General features: G+C 45.7%; 1 protein-coding gene across 7 annotated transcripts in view; it reads left to right on the top strand.

The window, feature by feature from the left end:
- Window positions 1-13,343, top strand: part of PSPC1 (paraspeckle component 1) — a 465,349-nt gene that overhangs the window by 30,017 nt on the left and 421,989 nt on the right. For all 7 annotated transcript variants that reach the window (XR_003856885.1, XM_029602504.1, XM_029602500.1 and 4 more), the window contains exon 2: window positions 6,793-7,094. Coding sequence is in view for 6 of the 7 variants with exons in the window: in XM_029602504.1 (XP_029458364.1) it covers window positions 6,793-7,094 (302 nt within the window). In the remaining variant the exon portion in view is untranslated. The remainder of the gene's footprint in view (window positions 1-6,792; window positions 7,095-13,343) is intronic.

Below are 13,343 nucleotides of genomic sequence, written 5' to 3'. Positions count from 1 at the left end.
ATTACCTTAGCAAACAATTTAGTATCAAAATTTAGTAGGGAAATGGGTCGATATGAAGCTGCTTGTAATGGATCCTTCCCTTCCTTGGGAAGGATCGTTATGTAAGCCAGTGTCACTTCCTTCGGAAAAGATCCCTTAACTTGGGCAGCCAAATAATATTCCCTAAGATCCTTTCCCGATTCCTAGTTCAAAATTTGATAATACTCTGAGGGGAGGAGCCAAGATGGCGTCAGACTAGGAGGTTAAAAAACCTGCGTTATTTCCTAAATTTTGGATTTCTCTTAACAATTTTCATGCTTCACACTAAACAAAAGGCTAGGCTCGGAGAGAGCCTAGCGGTTGCTGAAAGTTTGGAGACTAAACAACTTACCATGGAGACGTTTTTTGTATCAACGCTGGCGGAGCCAGGAGCGAGGGCCGCAGGAATTGGCGATGCGGTGCGAGCACCATCAATATTGGCCTAGGAGATCTTGCTAAGCCCTGGCGCGCCAAAGACCCCATCCCCACCGCATCATATGAAAGCAGCGGGAGAGGCTGTAACACCAGCCCTTCAAGACAGCCCCGCTGAGCTGGAAGCCCGGAAGGAGAGTAGTTGAGAAATAAGAGAAGGGGAAGGGGAAAGCTCACCGGAGGGTTTGTCTGACCCACTGCTGGGAGCCTATCTGCCTTCACTTCTGGAGTCGATCAACCCCGCTGAACCAATGCTGAAACTGAATCGGGACAATGTAACTGAGGCCACGAGAGGAGGTGAGTAGATAAAAGAATTAAAAACTTTCCTGTTTAAACCGGAAAAAAAACTATGGAATCAATATGGGATGCCTTAGCTTCGATTGAGAATGCCATAATAGGCTTATCTAAATCTGCCTTTGAAATAAATAAGAACAGTCGGAATAATGAAGATAGAATTAATATACAAGAGAAAAAGATATCTGAAGTGGAACAGAAAGTGAAACAGATTGAAAAAAGTCAGAAAAATATAATACAAGTGGAAAATCTTCAAAATAAGCTGAAGAATATTGAAAATGCTTTGCGGAGTACAAATATGAGTGGTAAACTTTCCAATTACACCCCAGATATCACCTACAGAGCTTTTTAAGAATTATTTAACTGAAAAGCTAAAAAAACCAAAGGAGGCACTCCCATTAATTATAAAGGCCTACTATTTACCGCAAAGAGACAAGGAAAGATGGAAGATCAGAGGCAGCCAAATGTGACCGATTTGCTGGAACTATCTAAGAAGATGCAATCACTGAGAGGTGTACTATTGGTGACTTTTGCCTTTATTGCCGAAAAGAACAACATATTTAGAATGTTTTTCAGAAATAGTACAGAATTGTTCTATGGTCAAAAAGTGTGGGTGTACCCTGACATTACTAAGGCCATATAGGAAAGGCAAAAGAAATTCCTAAATTTAAGATCTGACGCCTTAGTAATATGTTCCAAGTTTACAGTTAGTTACCCAGGTAAATGTGTTATAAAGTACCATGGAAATGATTACATTTTCTTTAAACCCTCACAGTTTAAAATTCTTTAGATGCTCATCCAAATGTGACCTGATCAGTACATATGGCAAGAATAGGCTATCTTAGTATTTACCTTTTACTTTATTACCTGTTTTTGCTCCGTTATATGGCTATTACTCCCCCATGCATACCTTTATTTGAAGGGGGGTATATAAATATTAATGCAATAATACCTGAGAAGATTATATTGGATTATAATATTTTGATTTATTGTATTACCCTTTTTTCCTTTCACATTATATATTGTGTAATTTTGAAATGCAATAAAAATAAACCCCCCGCCAAAAAACCACAATTTTATATTACTGCATTAAACCCACTTGATCCCAACCCTCATCTCTTGGACTCCAATTGGCCGGTTAAGCCTCTCCAGTTGTTGGGGGGAAAGTAATGGTAAAGACAAATCTTGAAAGAATATCTGTTATTGGATTTCTGCCTCCTCTGACACCTCTGTGCTGTATAAGTTCTTAAAAAAAGCCCTAAAGATTTTGCAGATGGCCGCCACTGAACCATGTCTCACCCCCTTGGTATCTGTCAAAGCGTCAATAAACGTTTGTCCCCTCTGTGCTTTTACTAGGTAGCCAATAGCTTTCCCATCTTGTTGCCAAAGCGGTAAAGTTCCGTTCTTTGGTGGATATAACTGTTCAAGGAATATAGCACTTCTCTGTAAGTCTTTTTGTTATTCTCCAATGGGTACCTGATTAATTTGGCCTTCACCTTATGTAGCTCATTCTCCAAGTCGCGAATGCGCCGATTAAACAGTTTGGCTTTCTTAATCACATATGCTGTTATTTCCCCCCGCATCACTGCTTTACCTGCATCCCAGAATAATAATGGTGTAGATTTATGCTGGTCATTATTTGTGGCATAATCAGCCCATTTTTCTTTAAGGTAGGCTTGGAAGTCCCGATCATAAGCTAAATGGGAAGGGAACCTCCACCTGCGTGGCCCACTCGTCCCCAACCCCCCATTTTACCTCAGCCCAAATCAGGGAATTATCAGAAAACTCAGGCGACCCTATCTTTGCCTGATGCACCTGCACTAGACTTCCCGTGGAGACGAGAATATAATCTATCCTGGACATGGTCATGTGTGCCTGGGAGATGTGGGTATAGTCTAATTCCTCAGGATGCATGGTTCTCTAAATATTCAACAACTTCAAGTGGTTACAAAGAAACGGAATTCCCTTATTTTTCCCCAGCGCCGGTATGACCACACGGGCTGATCTCTCCAGGATAGGGTCCACTACACAACTGAAATCTCCAGCTACCATCAGAGGACCCTGTGCTATTGTTAAGAGCTCCTGCATTAATGTTGTGAAAAACATATGAGAATACACATTTGGAGCATACATGCTGCAGAGAGTGATAACACGCCCACTAATTTTCCCAACCACAACAATGTATCGCCCCATAACATCTTTAGTGGTAGAAACCCATTCCCAAGCTACGTTCTTGCCAGTTAAAATCGCCCCCCTCCCTTTTATCTGTTGACCGTTGCGGCTGAGTAAACTTCCCCCTCCCAGTCTTTTTTCAGCTTCTGATGTTCCTGGTCAGTTAAGTGTGTTTCCTGAATACATGCAACTTGTGCTTTTGTCTACGCAGATTGTTGCATATTGCGGAGTATTCCCTTCTCTTTGCAGACACTGCAGCAGAAAAGTCCTGGAAGATTAAGAGTTTAATACCCTCATATTCCAGGGCCACCTTTTTCCTGTAGGCTTGCAGTATTGTCAGTTTATGAGCATAGTTCACAAAATGGGCTATGACTACTCTGGGTCTGGAGTTACCAGGCAGACGTGCCCCTAGTCTGTGTGCTGTTCCACGTTGCACTGACCTAGTAGGTTCTGGGCCCCCAGTTTGTCCAGTAGCCAGCCCTCCATTAGGGAAGTCAAGTCATGGTCCGATAAGGATTCAGGGAAGCCTACGAACCACAGGTTATTCCTGCGTGACCTATTCTCTAGGTCTTCTACTTCGCCTCCAGCGCCCTTACTTGCTGTGCCAGGATTCCATGTTGCTGTTGCAGGGCCAGCGTCTCCTTTTCAAGGCCCACAATCCTGGTCTGGGTGTCTTCAACTTGTTTTTTGATTTTCGATAGCGTTTCATTTCCTGCAGTGATTTGCTGGGAAATAGCTTGAAAACGAGTGTCCAATGCTTGCACCACCGCCCTGGTAACTTCTTCCACCAAAGCTCCATTGTTGTTGGTCCCACATTGACTCGGACTCTGTAGCCCGTCGGCCGTCTTGGATTCTGCCATCTTCCTCGGGAGCTTTTTTTCGTGCTGCGGCTTGCTTGACATGTCGCTGCTACTCTGCCAAAGTCGTCTAGGTTTCGTTGGGAAGCCACGAGGGAGGCGATGCGCTACTTCAAGCACCAGAAATCCGTGAAAAAACGGCCCAATTTGGAGGGGGACAGGGAGCAGGTCAGGCAAGCGTCCTACCTCTGCATCGGATCATGTGGTCTCCTCATTTAGTCTTTTTGCAATTTCCCTATGTGCCCCTTTAACTGAATCATCTAATGGTAAAACAGACTCCCTCGTAGGCTTCCTGCTTTCGATATATTTAAAAAAGTTTTTATCAGTTTTTGCTAGAGTTATTTAAAAGTTACTTGATTAATATTTTGAAGTATACAAATGATATTATACCCGCCATCTCTAGGATATATTATATACCTCAATAATTTGGGATTAGAAGATCAGAAAAATCAAGACCAGGATAACCAAATTGATAATTTGAATCTATCTGAATTTTTAGAAAAATCCTTTGAAACTAATCATCACGAGTCACTCTTATAGTGCAATTTCCTTTTATATTGGAAAGAGATTCTGTATTGAGATCATACTTTCGATATCAAAATGTGAAGTTTTATGGCCAAAATGTAAGGATATTTCCTGACAAAGCCCGTGAAACTCAAGTTAGGAGAAATAAATTTATATTGATGAGAGGAGACGTTTTACAAAGAGGGGCTAAATTTGTATTAAGATATCCGTGTCAATGTATTTAAACGAAATGTTTAATCAACCAGAACAATTAAGATTATATCTTTATAACCAGTCCTAAAATCTTCATTGAGCTGGTATTGAAGTAGTAGTTGGTGGGTCTTGACACAAATATGTATTTGACTTGTGTGGTAATCTGCTCCTTTAGTTTCTTTTTTCCTCCAACTATCTCATTTTTTTCTTTTGATTGTAATGATTAAGATGACACAGTATGTTAGTCTTATAGTTCTTTTCTTTTTTTTTTGCTTTGAATTTTCTTTAAACATCTGTGGAATGTATCTTAAGAAATTGAAAAATTTAATGAAAATGAAAGTTAAAAAAAAAATAAAAGGGAAAGAGACGGTAGTAATACAAACGGACAACCAAATAGTAATATTCTATGTGAATAAATGAGGTGGAACTGAATCATGGGCTCTGTCATGAAGCCCTACACATATGGCAATGGGCAACAGAATAAAGCAACTCTTCAGGCCTCTTACCAGGCATTCAGAATATCATGGCAGACAGGCTTTGCAGAGTATTCCGGCTACATTAGTGGTCCTTAAACAAGGCATAGACAGTTATTTAGTCAGATTATGGGGTTGTCTTTGGAAAGACTTTTTCGCAACTGGACAAAACTGAAAACTAAATGAATTGGGTCAAAAGGAGAAGAATTTAATACACAAAGCTCCAGACGCCTTTATAATTTCCTGGAACACAGGCTTCATGTACGCTTTTTACTCATAGGGGAATTCTGTGCGCAAAAATTATAAACTCTGCCAAATTCTGCATACTTGTATGTTGTTTTAACCAATATAATCACTCTTTGAGTAATTTAAAATGTAGTACAGGAAAGTTATTACTAAAAGATGTAGAGTTTTAAATATTTTGAACTGAATTCCCCTAGAAGTACACTGTAAGTGTCCTATCTCTCTCCCTATTCCTTTGGCCAGACCTTTCAGGCCCTAACTCCTCTGTTCTCCACTATCTCTCTCCTCCTCTTCTATTTCCAACCCCTAGCCCTCAATTCTCTCTCAGTCCCTAACACAGGCTCGCTCTGTGCCTCATGCGTGCACACACAACACACAGGCTCCCCTCTCTCTCGCACAAGTGCACAAACTGTCCCTCTCGCACAGGTTCCCTCCCCCTCTCACACACACACAAACACCTTGTCACTTAAGCTCCCTCTCTCTCCTGCACATACACACACATCCTCGGTCAGGCTTCCTCTCTTTCTCTCATATATGTGCGCACACACTCACACAGGCTTCCTCTGTCTTGTGCACACACACCCCTTTACACAGGCTCCCTCTCTCTCTGGCGCACACACACACGTACGTGCTACTCCCTCTCTCACACATATTTGCTCACAGGCTCCCGTTCTCTCGCTACACAAACTCACACTTTCACACAGGCTTCCTTTATTGCACACAGATGCACAATCACTGTCTCACACACACCCTTGCTCAATCCCTGTCTCTCTCACTCACACACATGATCTTAAGCTTGCATAGATATTCCCTCAAAATCTCTCCTCAACATACATTTACACAGGCTTCTTCTCACACTCACACATGCACATTTCTGTCACACAGGCTTATGTGCTCAGATTTCTAGTCTCACACTTGGCCTTCTCTGCCGCCAAGCCTGCTGATGTTTGCTTGTGAGCGTGATGGACTTTACTTGGGGCCTGCTGCCTCCCTTGTCTTTAGCTGCTAGTGGGATAGGCTCCGCTTGAGGCCCACTGGGGCCTCCCTTGTCAGCTGCAGGCGGGATGGGCTCTGCTTGTGGCCCATTGGGGTGTCCCTCAGCTTTGGAAACAAGTGGGATGGGCCTCCCAGTCCTCTCAAATTCAGCCATGAGTGGAGTGGGTTTTGCTTGTAGCCCACCTGGGTCTCCCTTGTCTTCAGCAGCGAGCAGGATGGGCGCCGCTCACAGCCCACAGGGGCTCTTTCCAGGGAAGTGATTGAAATTATAATGCTAAATTGGACGGATGGGTATTTTTGCATTTTTGTGTAGTGAAGAAACATTTGAATGTGTTTTTTCATTGAGAAGATGTTAAACTATTAAAACATTACATTCCTGCAATAATTTATAAAAAGAATGTAAACAAAATATTGTAAGCGATATATCAATAAAAGGTATCTTTACAGCATTTGTTGTGATCTTTATGTGGATTAACTGCTTCCACACAATTTTACAAAATATAGATGTTAAACAGTACAAAAATATTATTTATGTTCTTTAACATTTTTCAGCTTATTAATGTTCTGTGTGGCTTCTTTTTGTACATTAGGAATCAAGGACTTTGGCTGAAATTGCGAAGGCAGAACTAGATGGTACGATACTGAAGAGTAGACCCCTTCGAATTCGGTTTGCTACACATGGAGCTGCCTTGTCTGTAAAGAATCTTTCACCTGTGGTTTCCAATGAGCTGCTTGAGGAAGCTTTTTCATTTTTTGGCCCAGTAGAGAGAGCAGTTGTTATCGTAGATGATCGTGGTAGAGCTACTGGAAGAGGTTTTATAGAATTTGCTGCAAAACCACCTGCGCGGAAAGCCTTGGAAAGATGTACTGAAGGGGCTTTCATTCTAACAACGTAAGTTTCATTTTTAAAGCTGCTACTGTGCAAGTGTGTTAAATTGATTTGCTATATAATTTTCATGATTTCTAAATATGTTTGCTGAAATGGTTTCAAACATTTTAATAAGAGAATCTTTATAATACTAAGAAATGAGTTAGCTCTTGATAGACCTAGATTTACTCTCTTGAATCCACACCTCTCCCTAACCTTGTCATGTACTGGAAATCTACTAGATAAATGATGCTTGACCGACGTGCCACAAATGTGCAGTAGAGAGCAGCTGTACCGCGCATGCGCGGGCGAGCACGTCTGTCAGAGCTTGCCTGTAACAAAAATGGCGCTGGGAGGAGCAGTAGCAGCGGCGCACGCGAGGGATGGAGGGACCTCCCCCCGGAGATCTTCCGTTTGTGCCATCCGAAGGGGTTGTGAATGAGCTGAGAGAGGGGGAGTGACTGAGGGGGGAGGGGAGGGGGAAGGTGAGAGGGAGGGAGACTAGAGGGGGTAGGTGGGAGGGAGAATAGAGGGTGAGGGGAGAATGAGGAGGAGGGAGGAGAATGAGGGGGGAGGGGGAAGGAAATGGACCAAAAAAAAAATTTTAATGTAGCCCGTTGTTACGGGCTTAAAGGCTAGTATTTATAGAAAGCAAAAATGGTTTGTTGTACCTGAGATTTGATTATGCTGTAGAAAGCCAATAAATCATCTATTGCATACTGCTGCCATACACATCTTCAGTTCTGTGTCATAACAGCCCTTTCTTGGCTGGTTATTACTTTCTTTGCAAAGAGATTAGTTATTTACTGATTAAAAACCTACATTGTCACAGTTTTGTACAGATGGCTTCCACAAAGGATTTTGAGTTCAAACTATATGGACAAAGCTTTAATGTGGATTTCTGTGGAAAAGAAATGCATATATAGTTAAGGTTTCTAATGCAATTATTTCCTTCAGAAACCTCCAATGACGGGGATATGCTCAAACACTGGGTGGAAAAACCACAGGCACCTTACATTTGGTACCTGTGGGTAGTCCAGGCCCAAAAGGACCCACTGCAGCTGTAGACACTCTCAACTGAAGAGATGCCTGCCAGGCCTGAGCTCTCTATTTGCCAATATACCTGCTGCTTAGTACCGTCAATGCAGCATTTGAAGTGGGCCACAGAAGCATTTCCTGGCAGGCTCCCTGGCCCACAAAAAAATAGAAATGCAGTGTGGCAGAGCACGGGAGCCTAAGTAAGTATGCTGCTGAAGGAGAGGAGATATCTGGAGCCACCATTAGTAAGGATGAATGCTGTACCAATGGTGGAGAAGAGGGAGATTCTCAGGGATGTGGGGAAAGAAAGTGACTTGCTAGGCAGGAGATGCTAGAGAGGGGATATTGCTGAGTGGGTGAATAGGAGAATGTACATATTTTATTGTCCTGTCTTCTGTCCACCAAAATAAACTATTTAACCAGAAAAGTAATGATCCAATTTTTTCCACTGACTTTGTCCTGTTTTGGCTCCTTATAATAAACCATGATAAATTCCCAGAAAAAAAAAAGTGAAGGCTCCCATAAATATGCTTCTTACATCTCCTAACCTTTACTATATTTTTTAGAAAGAGTAAATAACTGATTTTTACATATCCGTTCTGTTCCTCTCATGATTTTATTAGACCTCTATCATATTCCCCCTCAGCCATCTCTTCTCCAAGCTGAACATCCCTAACCTGTTTAGTCTTTCTTCATAGGTGAGCCATTTCATCTTTCTTTATCATTTTGGTCACCCTCCTCTGTATCTTTTCCAGTGCAACTACATCTTTTTGAGATGTGGTGACCAGAATTGCACACAGTACTTCTAGGTACATTCTCGCCATGGAGTGATAGACGTATTATTGATTTCTCTGAGGACAATCGGGATGAAAGTCCTCACATCTGGGGTGACATCACTGGAGAGAGCCTGACATGGAAAACAATTGTCACAGTTCCTAGAACTTTGATTTCCTAGCACATAGACAGATGGGTTCAGCACCAGTGGGTTATGCACCTTTAACACAGTATATATCCTCCTGCAGTGACAACTTGTCAGTATTCTCTGTCTCCAGTAGATGGTGGACATACCATTTCCCTATTGGTGATTGCTTTAAGTTTTGGAAGGAGAAATAAAAGGAAAATGCCCCGCTCTCCTGCGGTGATACCAAATGATCTCTCCCCCGGTTGAGAATTCCTGAAGTGATTTCCATGGTCCCTCAGATGTGTACCTTGGTCTGTTAGCTAGCTTTTCAATTGGCGTGGACTTAGTTGCTTGGACAGCTGAAAGGCAGCGGGCACAGGAAGCCAAGGGCGGCAGTGACACATGCTCTCTCCCCCTGCAGCCGGAGACAGTCTCTGTCCTCAGCCAGGAAAGGCTGAGCTCTGGTAAAAGAGAGAGAGAGAGAGAGACACATAAGGAGGGTGTTTTGTGTAGAGCTTCCTCTTTACTTGGTTTCCATGCTTGGTGTGCTGTTCCGACATTAGTCCCTGTCCAAGGTGGGTTTAAGGGACATGGGCAGCCTGGCAAGTTGAGCAGCCTCTATCAGCTAGGCCTCACTCTGAGGCTTTTCTCCTGTGCGCCGCGTGGTATGCCACAGCAGTGTTTTGCACGCTTTGCTTGTGTGCCCGGCTGCCTTATTCAGGAGCATCGGTTCTGGCAGTGTGTCTAGTTGTGTATCCAGTTTTTGGATTTTAACCTGGACGCCCAGATGCCCACCTTAAGTGGTATCTGGGCTAGACGTGCGCTTAACTAAGTTCTTAGCTTGGGCACCTTCATTGTGCGCTTATCCATGGGACTCCTAGGTTTTGGACGCATAAAAAAAAAAGAGAATGGTGCCCAGTGCTAAGAAATCTAAGCGCTTTTCCCTATGTGCTGCCTGTCATTTTCGAGCATCTCAGCCTGGTGTGCCCTCTAACTTGTGCCAGCGCTGTTTGAAAGCTCAAGAAAAGTTTTATCTTCCTCTGATTTTACTAAACCTAGTTCTTCCCAGCCTGATAAGGGCCTATGTAAAGACATGTTAGGAGGAATGCCTGATCTTGGAACTCCCTTAACTGGTTCGTCAGCCGGGAAGGTAGCTTAGTGGGCGCAGCACAGGTACCTCTTGGGTTGGATCCTTTTGCCTTTTCTTGTGTAGAAGTTTTTTAAAGGCTATAATTCATTCTTCAGCCCAGCCCAATCCTGCCAAGGCAAAACTGTAGTTTGTTACTGCTGTTAAGCGCCAAAATATACCTAGATCAGCAGTAGAACTTCCTGTTGAGGACCTGGATGATGAGGCTGATTCTGACTCCATGGAGGATGGGGAAATTCCTCTGGGACTGGAACCGTACAGGTTTATGTTGTGGTTCTTTCATAGAGATGAGTTGTCGGCTCTAATATCCCAGACTTTGAAAATGCCGGGAGTGCCTGGGACGGATTCCAGTTCTTAGACAAAAATTCTATTTTGGTTTCCTTATGTAAAGCCTTTTGTTTTTTCCCTGTCATGGAGGCCATTCAAGAATTGATTGATCTTGAGTGGGGCGTCCCAGAGGCTAATTTCAAAGTTTTGGAAGGTCTGTACCTCTTGGATCCGGTAGTGAGAGAGTGTTTAAATTTTTCCGAAGGTAGGCTCACTTGTTTGTGCAGTCTCCAAATTAATGATTTCCTAGCGTGTAGCAGATGGACTCATTACAAATGGGTATAGTGTGCTTGTGCTAGCAGTTGGAGACGGATCTGACGTCAGCACGTAGTACATATACCCCTGCAGGAAGTGCAGGCGCTCAGTAATTTCCATCTCCAAAGCAGTTTCGAGCTACCTTACGCTCGCTGAGCGTTTTTTCCAAATTCTAACGACTAAATTCTTAGAAGAATCCTACCTGAAGACGAGCCCCGCACTCCTGCGGTGATACCCTCGGGTCCTTCCCCCAGTTGAGTTTCCCGAGGTGATTTCCGTGGTCCCTCGGAGGTAAGAGCCCTCGGTCCGGTGGCTGGATCGCGGCAGGGACCTAGCCCCTGATTGAGAAGGGCTCGGGCGCAGCATAGAGGCAGCCTTGGTCCCGATCTGAGCGAGACTAGTTCGGGCGTGGCTTAGAGGCAGCGGGTGCACTTCCTTGAGCGCGGCGGTGATGGTACTCACCCTCTCCCCCCGCAGCCGGAGACCGCCTGGGTCGCAGCCGGGAAGCGCCAAAGATCAGGTAAGGCGTACATCTTTACTTTACTGGTCTCCGAAGAGTGAGGATTAGCGGGGTCTGCCTACTTGGCAGCCCGCCAAGGAGGTCGTCATTTTGCCTGCCTGCTCGCCGTCGCCATCTGCCCTGGTTCACCACCTCGATCAAGTGTTCAGACTAAGCGCACAGGCATCGGGTGCGTATGTTAGGCGCCCGAAAGTAATTGGGCGCACGTTCCTGGGCGCAAGTTCATAGGCGCATATTGAAAGGCGCATACTTTCGGCTGACAGCACCGGAGCGTACAGATAAGACGTGATGGAGCGTATGAGAGCCCATGCGTCCGCAGAGCCGGCACCTCCAGAATCAGGCATAAGAGCTCTAGGCCTCTGCTCAGCATGCCACCTCAGAGCCACACAGAGCGAGGAAGCAGACTTCCTATGTGTCCAATGTGAGGAGGCCCTGGGAGTTCCAGGCCAGGGCCGGTCCCAGCCCAGATTAACTGCCAGTTCCTCAGGGAACACCCCGAACCTAGCAGGCTGCGGTGAGCAGCCAGGAAACCCTACAGACCTGGTACTTCTACGGCTAGAACCTGCTTCGCTCTCCTGGGTGGAATTATTCAAGGGGATTCACGCCTTTGTCAAGATGTAGTCTGATCCCCGACCGGACCCATACATACCGGATGACCCTGCCCCTGGACCCTCAAGACCTAGGCACGGCCACCCGCCACCCGGAAGCCCCACTTATGGGGACTCAGATTACTCTGAGGGAGACGGCGAGCCCCCCGAGGAAGGAGAACTTCCCTCGGGGATAGAGCCGTATCGAACCATGAGACGCTTCTTTCTTAAGGAGGATCTTCCAGACCTGGTCTCTCAATGCCTGTCGGAGCTGGCTATCCCAGGCCCAGGCACCCCAGGGGAGCCTAGAATGAACCTCCTGCTAGAGGGCCTGCATCAAACGGCTCACCATTTTCCCCTCCTACAAGTAGCACAGCAGCTAATCGATCTGGAGTGGAATGCGCCGGAGGCCTCATTCAAAGGGGGTCGGGCCTTGTCTAGCATGTACCCCCTGGACCCGGCAACCAAGGAGCTGCTGGCGTGCCCCAAGGTAGACGCCATAGTTTGCGGAATTGTGAAGCACACCACCATTCCAGTGGAGGGAGGGGAGGCCCTCAAGGATGCACATGACCGGCGCCTGGACGCCATTCTGAAACAAGCCTTTGAGGTGGCAGCCATGTCCCTACGAATAGCGACCTGCTGCACTGTGGTGACGCGTTCCTGTTTATCACAAGCCAGGAACAACACCCCGGGAGAAGAAATGGAATCGGCTCTCTCGTTCCTCACTGACGCTGCCTCCGACCTAGTCCGCACGGCAGCCAAGGGAGTGTCGTCCTCAGTGGCAGCCAGGAGACAGCTCTGGCTACGAAATTGGTTGGCTGACTCCTCCTCCAAGACGCGCCTTAGAAGAATGCCCTTTAAGGGAACCCTCTTGTTCGGCAGCGACCTCGAGAAACTGGCTAACCAGCAAATGGGGCGCCTCTCCATTACCCCGTCTACCAGAAGACAAGTCAAGGAGGAACTAGCGCCCTTTTCCTAGGCCATCCAGAGGTAGAAGCTCTCAACGCTTCAACCCCTACAGGACTAGCTACCAAGCACCTCGTTCTCAGACCAGGAACCAGTCCTTTCGGGCCAGGCACAACAAGAGGGGAACCGGCTCGGGTTCGGGTTCCGGCCGCACCCCACAATGAGAATCAGCCGACCCATCTGGGGGAAGAAGCCATAGGGTGCAGGCTAACCCTATTCTACCGCAGATGGGTCGAGATTACTTCGGACCAGTGGGTCCTCGCCATCATCCGAGAAGGGTATTACCTGGACTTCCTTCATCCCCCTCCGGGCAAGTTTGTGGAATCTCCTTGTCCACCCCTCAAGAGGGCGGCGCTGGAAGCTACCTTGTGGAGGCTCCTGTCCCTAAAAGCCATAATCCCAGTGCCTACATAGGAGATATATTCTGGGCATTACTCCATTTATTTCATCGTACCCAAGAAGGGGGGCACCTTCAGACCCGTCCTGGACCTCAAGTCAGTCAACCTGTACTTAAGGGTCCCAGGATTTCGCA

The sequence above is a fragment of the Rhinatrema bivittatum genome, chromosome 5 (assembly GCF_901001135.1).
Source record: "Rhinatrema bivittatum chromosome 5, aRhiBiv1.1, whole genome shotgun sequence".
NCBI classification, from domain to species: domain Eukaryota; kingdom Metazoa; phylum Chordata; class Amphibia; order Gymnophiona; family Rhinatrematidae; genus Rhinatrema; species Rhinatrema bivittatum.
Note: the sequence above shows the minus strand (reverse complement) of the source record. Positions and strands in the feature narration are given on the sequence as shown.